The 18,793-nt window shown below is 39.6% G+C and overlaps 1 protein-coding gene across 3 annotated transcripts in view; it reads left to right on the plus strand.

Moving 5' to 3' along the window:
• The first annotated feature begins 1,972 nt into the window (after nucleotides 1-1,972).
• The window catches only part of pou6f2 (POU class 6 homeobox 2), a 167,826-nt gene continuing 151,005 nt past the window's right edge, over nucleotides 1,973-18,793 (plus strand). For 2 of the 3 annotated variants that reach the window (XM_088322697.1, XM_088322698.1), the window contains exons 1-2: nucleotides 1,973-2,172; nucleotides 9,342-9,538. In XM_088322697.1, coding sequence (XP_088178823.1) covers nucleotides 9,364-9,538 — 175 coding nt within the window. In that variant the 5' untranslated portion in view covers nucleotides 1,973-2,172; nucleotides 9,342-9,363. The remainder of the gene's footprint in view (nucleotides 2,173-9,341; nucleotides 9,539-18,793) is intronic. The other variant, XM_088322696.1, reaches the window with a different exon arrangement.

Below are 18,793 nucleotides of genomic sequence, written 5' to 3' on the forward strand. Positions count from 1 at the left end.
CACCAAGAATATATGAACTGAAAAATCTGAAGTGATTAAAACTGCATGAATATATAGACTAATATTTCCGCAATATTATTTTGTATAATGTACAATATTTTTGTGAACTGAAAAATCTGAAGTGATAACTGCTTTGTTTTACCAAATAAGTGTGATGATTAAAACTGAATGAATATAAAGATTTATAGATTTAATTATATATTTGTCGCCGATTTTCAATTTCAACCTCGATAACACTAAATTTTGGGGACCCATAGATCTCTGTTGGGACCCATCGATTTTTGAGCATGCGAGTCCCCGGGACCCGTCACTTTTCACAGGTAAAATGAACACTGGATAATTGAGGTCAGGTGTGTGGTGATTGGACACAGCTGTCCCAATTCCAAACCTCTTGGGCGCCCTCTGGTGGAAGGAGGCTCACTAGACGCCAACAAAAGTCTGATTTCTATTTCCACAATATTGTTATCAAAAGAAGTCAATTTATATGGTACTCAATTAACTTTATATAAATGAACTACGTGATTGTACAATGGTTAGTGTCCAAGCGTTATTACTGTGTTTATAGAATCAATAATGAGATGTCATTAATTGAATCCCTGAGAGGATGATCTGATCAAGGGCAATTGGATAATCCTACAGTGTCAATGGGTTTTTAATGGATATTAACAGAATTGCCATGAGGAAGTAAGCCATCTTGCTAAATTGAGAGTGATGCCGAATACACATGCATGCAAAATGCATGGAACGGAAATACAAACACTGTATAACAATGTCAGCTTGAGAGCCAACGTGTATTCCAGTGAACAGTGTGAAAATAGGGTCAGGTTTCTTACTTTTTTTCTTTCTTTCTCTCTTTCTTTCTTTCTTTCTTTCTTTCTTTCTTTCTTTCTTTCTTTCTTTCTTTTTTTCCTGCTTTCTTGCTTTCTTGCTTTCTTTATTGCTTTCTTTCTCTCTTTCTTATTTGCGTTCTTGCTTTCTTGCTCTCTTCTTTTCTTTCTTTCTTTCTTTCTTTCTTTCTTTTTTTCTTTCTTTCTTTCTTTCTTTCTTTCTTTTTTGCTTTCTTTTTTGCTTTCATGCTCTCTGTCTTTCCTTCTATTTTGCTTGCTTGGTTTCTTGCTTCCTTTCTTTCTCACTTTCTTGCTTTCTTGCTCTCTTCTTTTCTTTCTTTCTTTCTTTCTCATTTGCTTTCTTTCTCATTTTCTTTCTTTTGCTTTCTTGCTTTCTTGCTTTCTTGCTTTCTTGCTTTCTTGCTTTCTTGCTTTCTTGCTTTCTTGCTTTCTTTCTTGCTTTCTTATTTGCTTTCTAGCTCTCTTCTGTTCTTTCTTTCTTTCTTTCTTTATTTCTTTCTTTCCTGCTTCTTGCTTTCTTTCTTGCTTTCTTGCTCTCTTTTTCACTTCCTTTCCTTGCTTTCTTTCTTTCTCTCTCTCTTTTTCACTTTCTTTCTTTGCTTTCTTTCTTTCTTTCTTGCTTTCTTTCTTTCTTGCTTTCTTGCTTCCTTGCTTCCTTGCTTCCTTGCTTTCTTGCTTTCTTGCTTTCTTGCTTTCTTGTTTTCTTGTTTTCTTGCTTTCTTGCTTTCTTGTTTTTTGCTTTCTTGCTTTCTTGCTTCCTTTCTTGCTTTCTTTGTCTCTATCTTATTTGCTTTCCTCCTTTCTTTCTTTCTTTCCTGCTTTCTTTCTTCGTGCTGGTGCACACAAGCTGGTCACCTGGCCTTTGCTCAGACATATTGAGGTTGATCGCTAAATAAGGCAGCCGAGCGAGGCCCCGTTGCTCCTCGTCTGTGTCTCGGAGCCCGAGGTGGGGTGAAGACTGTCTGAGGAGCTCTACGTTGATCAGACACAAGGCGGAGGAGACATATAGAGCCTTGGTGAGTGGTGGGGAGGGAGTGACGGAGGGAGGTAAGGGAGGGAGGTAGCAAGCAGAAGGTGGGGGTGGCGCCGGCGACATCCCCGACGCTCATTTTGGGGGGATTCGCCTCAGCCTGATAACGCCGCTGGCCGTTCACGTGCTGCCAGCTTCAGCACCAGTTTTTCCTGCGCTTGTAAAACGGAAAGCGGGTCGGCAAGCTGCGGAGGAGGACTTTTTCAAGCCACTGCTATTCGACCGATTTAAAAGTTGGGACTCTCAGACGATCTTCTTTTTCTTCATTCTTGATTTCGGAGGAGCTTTATTCAAGTAAGGATGCTTTTATTTCAAGTTTTGTGATTGCAACTTGCATTTTGTCATCATTGGTTTTTGTGTTGTTGAGTGGAAACAGTTTCCATTTCCTTTTGTTTATTTGGTTAACGCCGGAATAAACTTCATTTATTTTATGGTAGATTTATAATTATGTGCGGTTCACCACTGACATTTAAAGCAAAACTTGTCTCCATTTGCTTTGTTTTTTTACATTATGAAGGCCATTTTTCCTGACTTTCTCTTGATACTATATGCTACTTAAATTAGAAAGATATAATTGTCTTTATCGTCATTGATATGTGAAATATTGGACATGGCACTCAAAGGTGAACATAGAATAAAAACTTTATTGATAAAGACGATAAGACTGTTAGGATATATAGGCAAAATATTGATGTAAAGCTCACAGATTGGCCTTAGTTATAATAATATTGCAATGAAAAACAAATAGTGATTTTTTTTAATATTAAGAGCAATATTCAGTGAGAAATATTCTTTGAGGCCCGAAAATGACATAGCTTTTATTGACATTTACATGATTTTCAAAAATATTTAGATATTTAGTACTTAGAGACTGTCTCAAGATATAATACAATTTAAAAAAGAATCTTGGAATCGTAATGCAATAAAAAGAAGTGCAATACATTAAACAGCAAAAAGACTTAAAAATAATTCAATGAATAAGATATGAGTACATTTTTCAATGCTCACAATTATGCTCCCTCTACATTCAATTAACACCTAATTTTGTGTATTATGAATGGATTTTCTATATTTATTTTCATCAATACTGTATTAGGAATGTCAAAACAGTTGCTTTGTCAGATTTTGCATGTATTTATGTGTTTTTGTATTTAATTAGAATTATGTTTTGCCACCATCAAACTATCACAATTTTTCTTTGGATTATAACATTTTCCTTTTATTTTATTAAGTACAATAATTTGAATCTAGGTGAATTTTGTTAAAGAGAAGGGTGGCGTCAGTAAAAATGTTGGTATTGATCCTAAACAAGCAAATAAAGGGTAGTATCTACCGCATTGTATGTACTGTATTTTCAGTTTTCAGCAGCAACTAAAATAAGTCGTAACTTAATTTATCATTATACAAATATAACAAAATTGGAGGGTTCGGTGCAGCTAAAACCAATTAAAAAGGTAAACACTTGCAAAAAAATGAGAACAGTGCATTGTAAAAATAGTGCAATGAAAAGAGGTGCGACAACATTTAGCGTCAAGAAAAAACATTATGTCATTATACAAGTATAACGAAATTGGATGGCTTCTCCTTTCAGTAAATCGAATTAAAAAGGTAAACACGAGTGAAAGGATAACAAATAAATAGAATAATACATTATAACAACAATGAAATAACATTTAGCAGCAACAAAAGCTCCTAGGTTTATACTGTCTTTTCACAATTTTGTGCAATAACATATAGCAGCAATAAATGTAAAACACATTAAAAAGGTACAAAATGATAAAAACATGAAAAACAAATAAATATATTCCTGATATATAATAAATATGTGCATATTCAAAGTGGCAGTTGCGCAGAAAAATATGCTCATTAACGCTGTTGATTGGAGTTCTGGTGGTAATGAATTTCATTAGGTCGCTGTTCCTCATTCTGTAGATTTTATTTATATAGTGTAAATTGATGAGCAGTTTGATATTAAAAGGAAAACTGGGCTCCATTTGGGTTATTTCTACATTTTAAAGGCTTTTTTTGTGTGAAATTCCTTTAATACTGTATCCTACTGATATTAGAAATACATTTCACCAGTGGATATCGCTTTGCATTGACAACAATAAAGAAATCCCAAATTATTTACATAGCATTTTTCAAAATGTACAATAAGTGAATACTCGTTCATAAGCCCCCACTCAGCAAAATCGACAAATACTTTTACACCAATTTAAAATAGAAACAAATTCATAGTAGTTTAATGTTCCTTCCAATCCTTATTTCTTGCAAATTTCACGTGAAAAAGAGACATCTCCATTTTGATTTTAATTTCCTGATATTTTATTTAGAATGGAATAGAATTGTCTTGATATCGCATTTAAAACGGCATTTAAAGGTAAGCGTTTAATGAAAAGTTAAAGAGAAAAATAGGAAAAAAGACTGTGAGAATAAAAAAATATATATATAATAGTAAGAGGCTGGTCCAAGTTATAATATAAGTGTAAAGAAACAACAAAAATCAAGGTTTTGTTAATATAAGGGGGAAAATTCTGATTATGTCCCCCTCCCCAAATTGCATAGCTCTTTATTCACATTTACTTCATCCCCACAAAAAGCTGTCTCGTTTAATCTAGCTGTCTTCGCCCGAACAGCCTTATTAAAATAAATACATGTGTGTATGTATAAATCGACTGAAAAAATAATTGAAAATATGGTTAATTTTCAAACTGACAATTCAAAAAATATACTGTTCATTACGTCGGTTAATGGTTCAGTCCAACACACACCCAAAAATGTGTCCAATTGTAATCAAATTACAGAAAACAAATATAATTCGTTTGCCTCGCTGACAGGGAGGGCAAATGAATATTTTCTGTGGAGAGGCTGATTATTTAGGAGTTAAGATTTAAGATTTGGGATTATCTTTATTGTTATTAACTTCAAATGCCAATTAAATTTTCTTTGCAATCTCACTCTACAATGTTGATTGACACAGTGTTTTTCAACCAGTGTGCCAGGGCACACTAGTGTGCCGTGAGACCTTGTCTAGTGTGCCACAGGAAATTGCCCAATTTTATTATTTTATTCTTGTTTTATTCGTATTTAAATAAAACACAGCTTTTTGCCATTAATCATCCAACTGTAACATTCATCCACACCAGTAGGTGGCAGCATTTACTTACTTTCTTTTTATAAAGTAATTATCTGAACATGAGACAGAATAGGTACAGATATCTAATAACCAACAGAAAATCATGAAATAAATTGTCATGAACCGGAACAGGATAAGGACCCAAATGCGTGACGTTCTCACACAAGCCATTTATTTTACGGGAAATGGGGAGTCATGCACGTTATGCAGCAGTCTGGCGTGAAATGATAGGAAGCCAGAGGCCGACGAGATCGATACCAATTGTCCGAGTTGATATCGCACGGATGGGGTCGATACCGGACAGGACGGGACAGACAGGATAGATAATGAAACAGGATATCGAAAATAAACAGGACAAACTAGACGGGAATGAAAACTGGAGAAAATAATAAACAGGACAAAAATAGACGGAAACAAAACTGGAAACCGAAATTAAACAGGACAAAATAAACGGGAACAATACCGGACAGGAAATACCAACAGGAACAGGACCGAGTCGAAACCCATGTCTTGCAGGGCAGAAGTTTGTTGATGGACTGACAAAGGAAATATGAGAGCACTGAGCTTAAAAAAGACGAAAAGCCAATCTGGTGCCACACGGGCGGGGCCGATTGGGCACCATGGCAACCGTGACAAAAACTGAGAAAGTTTCTGTTACAGAGTAAAACCTTCTGTGAAACTCTTAAAATCTGCAAAATAATGCCCTGCTATGTATAAGCAACACAAAATTTACTGCGGAAAGGACAAAGAACGATGCGGAAAAATTGTTGATTTTATAAATAGAATTAACTTATTTACAATAATAAGCTTAGTTTCTACTGTGAGTAAATAGGTGCCGACATTGTGTTTGTATGGTTAATTATTATTATTATTAATAAGGGGAATTGCAATCATTAACAAGGGGAAGCTGAGGTTGACAAGTAAGTAAATAGTCCCGCGGTGGGCAAACTGCGGCTTGCGGTCCACATGCCTTTTCACACGTTTCGCAAATTGATATCGTTAAAAAATATCATAATAATATGTATTAAAAAAGTGCTACTAATAAATATAAAATAATATGTGTTAAATTGGTGCCACTTATGTCCCCAGTGTCCCCAACATTGAAATCGTTGTTTTCTTTACTTGGGATCTTTATCATGATGATTAAGAGATTTATAGAATTTAATAGGCAGCACGGCAGCGAAGTGGTTAGCCCGTGTGCGGCACAGTTCTTAGGTCATGAGATTGAAACTTCCTGTGTGGAGTTTGCATGTTCTCCATGTGCTCGCGTGGGTTTCCTCCGGGCTCTCCGGTTTCCTCCCATATTCCAAACAACTTGCATGTCAGGTTAATTGGATGCTTCAAATTGTCCCTAGTGAATGAGCGAGTGAGTTGTCTGTCCCAGACTGGCTACCAGTTCAGGGTGTCCCCTACCCACTGCCCAAAGATAGCTGAGATGGTCTCCAGCACCCCCGTGACCCTATTGAGTATAAGTGATGCAGATAATCCATGGATGGATGGATAGAATTTAATAAATAAAAATCTTCAAAGCTAGCGTTTTGAGATTCAATCTATTCATGGTTCACAAATCCCTTAAGCACCTGAGTCGTAGGGGCACCACTTCCTGGGATGTGTCCTGGGGTAATTATTTCAAATACAATTTTTTGGGGGTAGGGGTTTGCTCCCCCACATAAAACAGATCGTTCTGGTTCACACAGTTAACAGTAGCAGGATTCAGCACCGTCATCATCTGGTCGCCGTTGTTGTCATGGTCTTCAGGGATGAGCCAGGTCATATTCTAAATCACTGGCGAAAACAATGTTTTTGCATCTAAATTTTGAGTATCACATCTTACAATTAGCATTGCATAAATTATGATCTTGCTTTAAATAGGCAAAAAGGGGAAATTATTGAGGTATTTTTTTCATTAGAAACCAAAACACAAAGGAAAGGGATAGGTCTTTTTTAAATGGCTGTGACGATATGAGAAAAATAATTGGCCTATAGTATCCTTTTTCACACGTATTGCCGAGGTATGGGATTCGGGATTGATGTAAGAATATACAGTACACTGTAAATATATATATTTTTTTCCTTCCAAGCAATTTTGCCAATTTTCTAACCCTTTTCTTTTGTTAGCTTTTAGGTAAAATGTCTTATGTTTGCAGTCTGTGACGAGGTTTTACTTAAATCGGCTGCGAAATATGCTAAAAACAGATATACGTAACCTAATTTTTTTAGATCACTTGATTACCTTGTCAGGCTTCCTTATTCATGAAAGTATTGCTATATCTGGGCCTTTTTTCCATAAGTATACTCCTTAATTAAAAAAAAATATGGGAGAATAAACGTTGAGATAATTTTCTAAATAAATAAAATGGTTTTCTGTTACCTGTCTATTGTTGAGTATTACGACATTAGATTTCAATTCATATTAATAATATAAATAATAGTACTAATATAAAGAAACTCTTCGTTAATATATAAAAAGAATTAAACATTTTCATTGTTTTTTCTCAGTAATGCTACTGATGGTTTTACCTGTGTAAATCTGTGAATTCCAGATATAATTGGTTTTGGGATCCCATTCTGGCCAGATTATGATGCCATACTTCCCTGGCTTACTTTCGTCTGAAGGGTCTAAAGCAGGGGTTTCAAACTCATTTTAATTCGGGGGCCACACGATAGAACAAACATTCTCTCGGGGGCCGGACTAGTCGATTGAGGAGAAAGAAAAAAAGAGAGAAAGAAACAAGAGAAAAAGAGGGAGTGTTGGACATGAAAAGAGAGAAAGGGAGAAGAAGAGAGAGAAAAAGAGAGAGGGAGAGAGAATGTGAAAAACACATGAAATGATCTGCATTTATATAGCGCTTTTCAAGTCGATGACTTCCCAAAGCGCTTTACAATGTGCTCCACATTTCCCAATAGCGGCCTTGCAGCCATGTAAGGCGCTAACCTGCTTATTGGGGGTATTAGGGGTTCAGTGTCTTACCCAAGGACACTTCGACATGTAACCCGGACGAGCCGGGATTCGAACTGGGATCCCTTGATCCCAAGACGAGCGCTCTACCTCCTGAGCTACTGCTGCCCCACATGAGATAAAAAGAGAAATAGTGACAGAGGGGGAAAGAAAGAGAAAGAGAGAGAGAGAGAGAGACAGAGAGAGAGAGAGGGAGAAAGAAATCCAAAGAGAAATTGAAAGCGACAAAGAGAGAAGGAGAGAAAGGTAGAAATAGAGAAGGGGGAAAGCAAGAGAGAGAGAGAGAGAGAGAGAGAGAGAGAGAGAGAGAGAGAGAGAAAATAGACAGAAAAGGAAAAAAGAAAGAAGGAAAAAGAAAGCAAAAAGATACAAAGAGGAACAAAGAAAGAGAAAAAGTGAGACAGAGAGAGTGAAAGAGAGCGAGATAGAGAGTCAGAGAAAAAAGGAGGAAGAGAAAGAGGGAGGAAGAGAAAGAAATACAACCACACCATCTTTGTTAGAGGCACCAGACTTTGGCAACATCAAGTGGACATATTTCAACCTGCAGCTCGCTTTTCTCTTGCGCCTCCCTCATCGTTGTCTCGCGGGCCGGATTCAATCCCTTAGCGGGCCTGATCCGGCCCGCGGTCCGCCTATTTGACACGCCTGTTCTAAAGTGACATTATTGTGTAATTTAAATACTCTTAAAATTACTATCTCAATACAGAATTGGCCTTACATTTCTTGTGCCGATATCCTGGAAAAAGTGCGAAATGAGAATTCCTTATAGCTGACATGAGCGGGAGAGGGGCTGAGTGTCACTGTCTTGACTTATGATTTCAGTTTGACGGCGGTTAGTGTTTTATAATCTTGTTTTTATAGTCCCAAACAATAGAAATCTAACAATTTCATTCAGAGCGTTTTATACTATGCCGACTGTTTTCTCTTTTGGTGGTATTTTGTTGGAATAGACCCTCCTGACAAAGTCAAGAAGGAATCTTTTGTGAATTTTGTTTGCATTTAAAATCCAAAACAGGTCGGTGGCGACCCCAACACCGGAGGAGGGTTAACCCAATGCAGCCTGCAGTGAAAAAGGCTAGCACCCCTGCTTTAATTTTCTTCAAGGACTTGGATTTGTTCTCATGTTTCTAGCAAAATTGCTAAACCTGCCGAGCGTTTCGGTACCACGTTGAAACGAAGTACACGTTGTACCGCAACTTTGCGGCATCCCTTTGGATGAAAGACAGCTGGAGAGGGAGAGAGAGTGACGGGGGGACGAAAGGGGGATGCGCGGTGTGAGATAGTGAGCTCGAAGTAGCCAAGGAGAGCACATTCTAACCCACGGCTGTATATTTCCTTTTTCCCTTTTCCTCCTCGGCCCCCCCGCAGAAAGCGCCTCCTCGGGGATCCGATGCTAACGGGGCAGCTGAGCAAGCCACTGGTTTCACTCATGCGCGGCGGCGAAATGAGCGCGCTGGAACTGGGAGGCCGTCCAGACGAGGACCCGGCGGACAGCATGGACGACGACGCCCACATCTTGACCACCGATATCCTCGACCAGGAGGGCGCCCCGGCGAAATCCTACGGTCGGTGCGGCTTATAGTCCGCTTCGTGTTCTGCTGATGCAAACTTTTGACTGCTCGCGACCTTTGGTTTGAATCTGGGGGGAATCATCTTGAAAACCGTATTCTGGGGACTATAAGTCCCAGAATTTTTTTCATAGTTTGACCAGGGGGTGTGACTTATACTCCAATGAGACTTATATGCAAAATTATTGACACATATCATTTTACATGTTATTTTCACTCCAAACCGCTAGAGGGCGCTCTAGGCTTGTTGATTGCCCTCCCCCAGCATATGTCACTCGTGCAAATAAAATGATTTAGTATCCCATTTTTAGAATAGAATAGAATAGAATAGAATAGAATAGAATATACCTTTATTGTCATTGTTACAAAATGGGTTGAACATATTGTGACGACAACAAAATTGGACGTGGCACTTTAGTTTCACATTTGACAGTGAGGATAAAAGAAAACAAAGAAGATATAGAAACAAAGAAGATAAAGGTTATAATTTACACAATATTTACACCAGAAAGTGTGGGCATGTAGGATGTAAGAATTGAAAAGTGCTTACATTTTGGGTGATATGCTTGTAAATGCTTGAAATTGTTGCCATGTTTCTCAACCAGTCTGCTTAAAAATGACGCTGTCGCCGCTCTCTGGTGGCATTATTTTGCCATTGCTTGTCTTCTTCCTTCAAGATTAACGGCAGCTGGTTTCAGTTTTGGGATCGTATTAGTGGGGGGAGATATCCAATAAAACAAGTTGAAAATATTTACTTTGGTGAAAAAACACCAAGTTTCCACACATCAATGTTCAGAAGATAGGTAAATATTTTCAACTTGCTCAAAAGGGATTACTAATCTATTCAAACATCAGGGTTGGGTAGGGTTACTTTAACTTGATTTCTTTCAATGACTTTTGGATTACTCCAATTCCAAATATGCTAATAAAAGACAAAAGAAACGAAATATGAATAAAACGATGACTCACAACACGTGGTAAGCTTTCTCTCCTGGCTTTGATCCCCGGCAAAACTAACATCAAATGCGACAGAAACAAAATGAAAATAAATCCAAACAGCTTGCCAACATCATTTTTGCCGTTCCATGTGTTCCGTTACTCCCAAAGCCTGCACAAAATTGAGTCATTTTAAGTTAAAAAACAGCTATCATGTTAGCTTACACTCTTGCTAGATCGTACCACTTCTATCTGTTCATCGACTGCACCAACTGATTCTCGGGTAGCCATAACTTGAAAAATCGGGGGGTTTTTTTTTGGTCCTGTTAATGCACAAACACGTAATGACGGCTTCAGTGACCCACGTGACGTTCTAGTCCCAGGGACTGTGTCATGGAGCCTCTATCGAGGAGGTGCCAAGAACGGGGGTGCCAGGGACCAAGAACCAGGTACTTTTCCATAATGGAAAACCAAAAAAGGCCCGACCCATGTAGTGGAAAATGTCAGATAACTACTAACTCCACACCACAGTATTTAAGTACTTATTTGTGCCTGCTCAAAGCAAATAACGTTTTCCTTTAAGTAAATTAAAAAATAGACATTTTGGATTGAATAAAGTTTTTTTTTTCACCACTAGGAGGCTCTAAATCAGGGTTCCGCGGACCTTTTTTTAATGGTTTACTGAGTCTATTCAACCCTCAGGATTTGTACGATGTTTGAAATACTTGAAAATGATTGCATTTTCATGTTTTCAACGATTAAAAAGCGCTTAAATTTTGGTTGATGTACTTGTAAATGCTTGAAATTGTTGCTATGTTTCTCAACAAGTCTGCTTAAAATTTATGCTTTTGCTGCTTTCTGGTGGCTTTGCACTGTCATTGCTTGTCTTCTTCCTTCAAGATTGACGGCAGTTGGTATCAGTTTGTAGTGCCTAAGAGAACAGGTGCATTCTACACGTAAAAATGAAGTTTTCCATGGGGTGAATTATAACGGGAAGAACTTCCTGCAACTGAAAATATAAGCTACATATCACTGTCATTTTTACCCCAAAATATTAACACAAGTATTGTTCAGAGTGCACAAGAAAGAATAAAAATCGCGTAGGTAAATCGCATTTGTAAATGCGGCTTCGCAAAATACATGATTCACACTGGATTTCATCCTTTAATGGTACCAGAAAATGTGAAAAAGTGACTTTGAGAGTCCTTAGGAGTGTCAAGTCAAGTCATGTTAATTATGTAAAGCCCTTAATCACAAGGAGTATCAAAGGACTGCACAGACCAGAGACTATTGCAACTTATCATACTAAAAAGTGCTCGTCTTGAGATCAAGCCGTCGCGGGTTCGATTCCCGACGACTGCGTGTTATATGTCAAGGTTTCTTGGGCAAGACACTGAATCCCTAAGGCCCCCGATAAGCAGGTAGTTGCCTTGTATGGCTGACGCTGCTATCGGCGCGTTTAAGAGGGACCACTTCTCATTTTATTGTGATTTTGTTGGTTTTATTTCCTTTTTCTGCCCATAATAATGAGCCCCAAGAAAGTTAGTGATAAGGGTAAGGGAAAGTGGAAGACAGTGACGACAATGATCGAGTCGAAAAAGGAATACGGAAACGGTGCACAAGTGTTTTGCGCTGCAAGGTACAGTAAATGGTCTAAAAACGTTTTTTTTTCCGCTTTTTGCCGGTATACTAATATTTTGTATGTGAGTGTGTGTGAATGGGTAAGTGTGAAGCATATTCTAAAGCGCTTTGGCAGGTCTTCATTGACTTAAAAAGCGCTATATAACTGTTGATTATTTACATTTAGTTACATTTTAAGGTGTTGTAGGAACCCCGAACCTGGTAATAACATAGTAACGACATAGTAATAACACGATCAATTGTTATTTTAGAAATGCATATCAAATTTTGGTGCCTTTTGTGGTAAATAATGACAAAATATAGCTTTCAGCTGGAAAAAGGTTGGAGATCTCTGTTTTAGCTAACACACCCTCTCTCTTTGATGATTTTGGGGGGATGGAGGAGATGAGGGCGTCTCTTAAAAGTTTTCCAAGCTTTGTTTCAGGTTCTTTTGATTACAGCTCTGGTCGGTCAAGCGAGCAGACAGCGGCAATGACAGCGTTCGTCGAAAAAAAAACAACGCTCCATCTGCTCACGTATGCTCGGGCGTAAGCTTCATTGCCCCTTCCCGGTTTTTCTAAAAGCCGGCCTGTGCAAATAGTCTTCCACTCGAGCTAACAGGCGCTATGAAGCACCACAAACACTTCGCCGCGCATTTCATTCCGGAGCGGAATTGTCGGACATTAAGCGCGGAGAGCTGTCGTTATCGGACGAGGGCCGACATTCGCTGCGCGCGCTCTGGCTCGTTTCGTGATGGATGTTGCGGCTCCCGTCTCCACCCCTCAAGTCAAATCTCCCTCTTGTCGACATCGGACGACAAGATAATAAGACACTCGGAGCACAATTCCGCATTATAGAGCGCCGGCCCAGGCTTTTCTTTTGTCAGTTCGCATTTAGTCTTGCGAGGATGTGACGTTCCCATCATCACGTTGTCAAAAGCCGCTCGTCCCGGGAAGGACAGCACCGCTCATTTCGCACACTTACTGTCGGCACCAAATGGGCCGCACTTATGCCGGTTCCTGCAAAACGGAGAGGCCTTTTTTTGCAGTTTTTTTCCATAGGTGGTCGAGAGAAGACCGCCCACGGCGTTTTATTAGAACGATTGGGCGAGGGGAGGTCATACGGATGAAAACACACGTTAGGGGTAATACCGGCGCTAGCTTTTTAGATTTGGTTTACAGTCCAATTGTTAAGTTTTGTAAGCTTTCAGCCGTTTCTCGCACATCACTTTATCTGTGAGAGTGCTTGTCGTGAGAGGAGTTTGAATGCCAGTGAACTGCCTGCTTTAAAAGCAAAGACTGTCAGCAAATTTCCATCAGCGACACACCTACCGACGCTACCGCTTCACGCATTAGTGGTCCCAAACCTTTTCTGTAGCAATATTCTCGTGGCCTGGTTCAATAATAATAATATTAGTTATAATAATATGGGCAGCACGGCGGCGCAGTGGTTAGCGCGTGTGCGGCACAGTTCTAAGGTCTCGGGAACCTCCTGTGTGGGTTCAAATCCAGCTACCGGACTTCCTGTGCGGAGTTTGTATGTTCTCCCCGTGCTTGCGTGGGTTTCCTCCGGGCACTCCGGTTTCCTCCCACATCCCAAAGACATGCATTCCAAATTGTCCCTAGGTGTGAATGAGCGAGCGAGTTGTCTGTCCCTGTGTGCCCTGCGATTGTCTGGCAACCAGTTCAGGGTGTCCCCTGCCCACTGCTCGATAATTGCTGGGATGGGCTCCAGCACCCCCGCGACCCTACTGCGGATAAGCGGTGCAGCTAATGAGATGAGATGGTCTGCATTCATTGTCACGAACCAGAAACAGACACAGGAGCCAATAGCGCTCGTTTTCTCAGTTTTTATCAATAAAGAGGGAGAGTAGGCCTTGCTTCCACGATCCGATGGTTGACATACAAGGGTAGCAGGGGACGCGGAAGTAGCACTTCCGTGTCGAGCGAGGATGGTCGAATAAATACAAGTCGTTAGCCAGGACGGGAGAGCAAGGGCGGTGTCAAGTTCGGAAACAAGGTCGGCAACAGGAGTCAGGCAGGTAGCGGGCAAAACAGGTCGGATCTCGGGAAGGCAGAACGGGGCAGAGTCAGGTCCGGAAACAGGTTGGCAACGGATAACATTGTTGTACTGTACATGTGTTTCGTTTTATCATATATATTGTTAATTAACATTTTGTGCAGTGCTCCCTATACGTGATGTACGGTGGACGTGATTGAGGATACCATGAGACTGTTAAAGGGTGAAGTGTCGTGAGGTGTGGGCGTGTCCATAAAAGAACAGACTTGTGCAGTTGTTTTCAACTGTCAAAAACAGGGTACCAGTTATGTATAATAATGTATACCTGTCAAGCTCCACGGCTCCATGCCCTTACAAACTGTCGTATTTTCCCTTACAAAATACAAAATAATCTTACACCATATTTTTGTTTATTTATGTAGTTTAACATGTTATATTGTACATGTGTTTCGTTATATCATATATATTGTTAATTAACATTTTGTTGTGAGATCCTGAGTTGCTCGACATGAATGAGCTTTAATATAAAAAAAAGTTCAAAAATGAAGTAGCTTGGACGTTCACTGTAGAAGGAAAAAAATACATGCAAATATAATTGAGTAGAATAATATATTTTCTTATTCAAATTATGAATTCATTTTCTGCATCAAATTATTGTTGGTAATATACTGATTAAAGGGATAACCACAAACCTTTGTTTTTTCATTTTCTCCTTTTATACTTCCTTTTTTTCTTAACTTCTTTATACAACATAATACTTTGTAATATAATGCATCAAAGCAAGTGAGCCGTTGGAGAGACGACTCTCTTTGATGAGTTGAGCCGAAAAAGACGGTTCTCTAAAAAGAGACGGACTTCCTTTCACTACACAACTCAAACTGGTTGGACTTGCCGTTTCGTGATAGTCAGTGTATACCGGATGGCACCCATAATTGACAAATTTGCGTTTTTCCGTACCGATTTTCTTCGTCGCATACGTCTTAAAATGCATAATAAACATACAGGTTGACAGGTATGATATACAAACTCAAAAATGCCCTCTACGGTCTGAAGATAGCATTTAGTTTGCATTCATTTTTTGACATACTGTATTTTTATGACTGTAGGGTGCATGTAAAAATCTAGGATTGTCTTCAAATTGTGCAGAACGCCCTTTTGTGCAGTGCTCCCTATATGTGATGTAAGGCGGACGTGATTGAGGACATCATGAGACTGTTAAAGGGTGAAGTGTCGTAAACTGTGGGCGTGTCCATTGGTTGTTTTGTTGTTGCCCCTCTTGTCCTTCTCACCAAACTCACATACTTAAGTCAAAAACAGGGTACCAGTTATGTAAAATAAGGAGATTTGTTTGACTTACAAGTCTCATTTTTTCCACGCTAGCAAATATCTTCCCCCTTTTCGTAACACATTATTCCACCGGCGGTAAATAACGTGTGTGTTTGTGTATCGCTTTGAAGCCCATAACTCAATTCTGGAGGAAAGCAGCATCAGGGTGTTATTCCACATCCTCAGATATAAAAGAGGGGACACATAATAACTTCCCCGGATCACACAAACGCTCGCAAGCCATCCCCGGCCCTACGCGCTCCCCGCCCGCCTCCTCCATCGTCCGCCCACTTCCCCCTGCCTCAATCTTTTCTTTCAAAGGAAGCGAATCAGCCGGCGGGACAGAAGGTTACGCATTAGTACTGGTCATTGCTCAAAGAGCCGACGTTATAAATAATAAAGGGCCGGTGAAGGACACGGGACGCCGGGATGCGCCTCTGGTTCACGCCACACCAGTCAAATACCAGACGTGTCATTTATCCACCCCCCCACACCCCCATCAACGAAAAAAAAGGGGAAAAACATGACCCCCGTTGCTTGGATTATATTGCCGCCACCAACCGTGCTGGTCTGTTTGTTCTACATTAAAGGATCACCAGTATTGCATTAGGGAATGCGTACTACAATAGGTAAAACAAGTCATCATAATAATAAGATATTACCATATTTATCCGCAAGTTTTGATTGAAATCGGTATAAAATACCGTTTCGCTTATTCTCAGCTCTTCCAGATGGCAAAGGTAACAAAAAATGCAATTAGAGATGCAATCAAAACAAACTACAGCGGAATATAGCTACTCAAAATGTCACAAGTCAGAAACGGAGACAGGTCCCAGTAGCGTTCGTTTACTCAGTTTTATTGATGAAAAGAGAGCGGGGCTTGCTTCCACGATCCGATGAGCAGGTGGCAGGAACGCGGAAGTGGCACTTCCGTGTCAAGCGAGGATAGTCGTAGGCAGCAGGAATACTGGTCGATAGCCGGGACGGGAGAGCAAGGGCGGTAATGAGTCCAGAAAAGAGGTCGGCAACATGTATCAGGCAGGAAACAGGGCAAAACAAGTCGTGGTCGGGACGGAAGAGCAGGGCAGAAACGGGTCCAGAAACAGGTCGGCAACAGATATCAGGCAGGAGAAAACAGGGCAGGAAAATGTCGGAAGGTATGGAGCTTGCCTAGCTGGGAGCATAGGTTCGCAAACGGTCTGACAGCTTCCTCTTCGAAGCCGGGGGTTTAAAAAGAGACATGAACCAATCAGCGCTCAGGGTTGTTGGCGCCAATTGAGCAGTCGCAGGTGCCCTGAATCAGCAATCATGACACAAAAGGTATGAGCAAAGGGAACACATCTTCCTGATCACTAAAATCACATTCCAATAGTAATTAAACATAACAACTACACTAATCTCCTTTGTAGACGCCAGCTTCTCTGGTTCATCTTCCCCCTCGCTATGTTTTTGCAACAGGAATATAACCTCCCTTGGAAATGATTGGAGCAACACATAAATACCTACGCGCCTTTGTGATCGGCACTCGCTGCTTCCCAATTGTAATGCTTGGCTTGGTCACTCCAATGTTTTTCTTACATTGTTTCAATGGTCATCATTTTCCTTTTTTTCCTCTGACACCATCATTTCTCTTTACAGAACGCATGAAAAAGGTAACAAAAAGTCACAAAAGGAATGCTATGAAATTTAATTAAAGAGATGCGATCAAAACAAACTAGCTGGTGAATATAGGTACTCTAAAGGGAGCAAAGTGCCTAAAGGAGGGGGGCACATGTGCCAACTGGATCGAGCTGATGGCGGTGAGCGGTCTCTAGTGGTAGCTCGTGGGACTGCTCGGAAATTGTATTTTCCTTTGAAAAGCTTGCAAGACAAACTCGAGTATCGAAATTCTGGTGTGTAGAGGTGCTAGTACAGACAAGGTTCCTACAAGTTAAATTGAAGACATTTTAAGACTTTTAAATGCCTTTTGAAATAAAATTTTAGACCAGAAAATAAAACACATTCGAAACAAACAAATCATAAAACCCCAAATATTACTTGCACACATCGTGCCTTGCACACAAAACCTAGCATGGATTTTAGCCATGGTCAAAAACGTTCCTTGGAAATTCAATTCTCAAGAAATGTCCACTTTCCGGGCATGGTCCGAAGTAAACGTCTCCGTCCCAAGTTTCTATGTGTATTGTAGATAGACCTAAGACATGTGTCCGACTGAAACCACATCACCGTTTTATAGTGCCATCATTGTAGTCACGCCATGTTGCCACCAAAGTAAATCGGTGAATAATTAAAAAAGACATTTGATAATTGTTACAATTGTTTCTAGTTCAAACGAATATAAATCTTATTATTGTGTTCCCATTTTTAGGGACTTTCAAAATTGGTTTATAGACATTTTAATGCCAATGAAGGCCTTATTTTAAGAATAATGAATTCCATTCCTTTCAAGACTTTTTAAGGGATCTACGGAAACCCTGAACTAAGTATTAGAAGTGACAAACAATCATGAATATGATTAAAATGATTTACGACTTCAACTATGAACACAATACTAACATTAAATTTAGAGTGTATTTATTCAATATCCTTCAAAGTACAATTCGTAATCAGAGACGCCAAAGAGTTGTTTCCCCTTATCATGCTTTTTTGTCGTTTATTTATACCTTTCTATTTTCTCCATTTTCCAACTTTTGTCTCTAGTAGTGACAGTAAAATAATGAGAGAATGAGATAAAATCGAATGCCTTTTCATATGTCATCTGTATCACAGGTGGTATAGTGATTGCGACTTGGCAGTAAGAGTGACAGTATTGGATTAGGGAATGCATACTAGTCAATTCATGTTTATTTGTGACGCCCTTAATCACAAGGAGTCTCAAAGGGCTGCACAGACCACAGACTATTGAAAACTACGGACTATTATTACACCATACCCTGATCTACAACGTACATAAGGGCAAGGAAAAACTCAAAAACCTCAACATAATGAAAATAAAGAAACCTTGAGAAAGGACCTTCCAGGATGACCAGGCTGCAATGGATGTTGCAATAACAAACAATACACATATATTGTAATCATGAGATATACGTAGTTTATTCATAAGCTATAGAATATAAGTTTGTTTTTAGCGTAGATTCAAACAGTTCTACTGAGGTTGCAGATCGAATTTCAGTGAGCAGAGCATTTCACAGCACAGGGGCCCCAAATGGAAAACGCTCACGAACCTGCGGATTTCTTCTTGGCTCTTGGGAAACTCTAGTCGACCAGCATTTTACTATAGGTAAAACAAATAATACTAACATTAAGATTGCTGTAGTTATTTGTGTTTAATGTGCTCTTGTGTATAATATT

Source organism: Urocampus carinirostris, chromosome 18 (assembly GCF_059441175.1).
Source record: "Urocampus carinirostris isolate Australia breed hairy pipefish chromosome 18, RoL_Ucar_1.0, whole genome shotgun sequence".
Lineage (NCBI taxonomy): Eukaryota > Metazoa > Chordata > Actinopteri > Syngnathiformes > Syngnathidae > Urocampus > Urocampus carinirostris.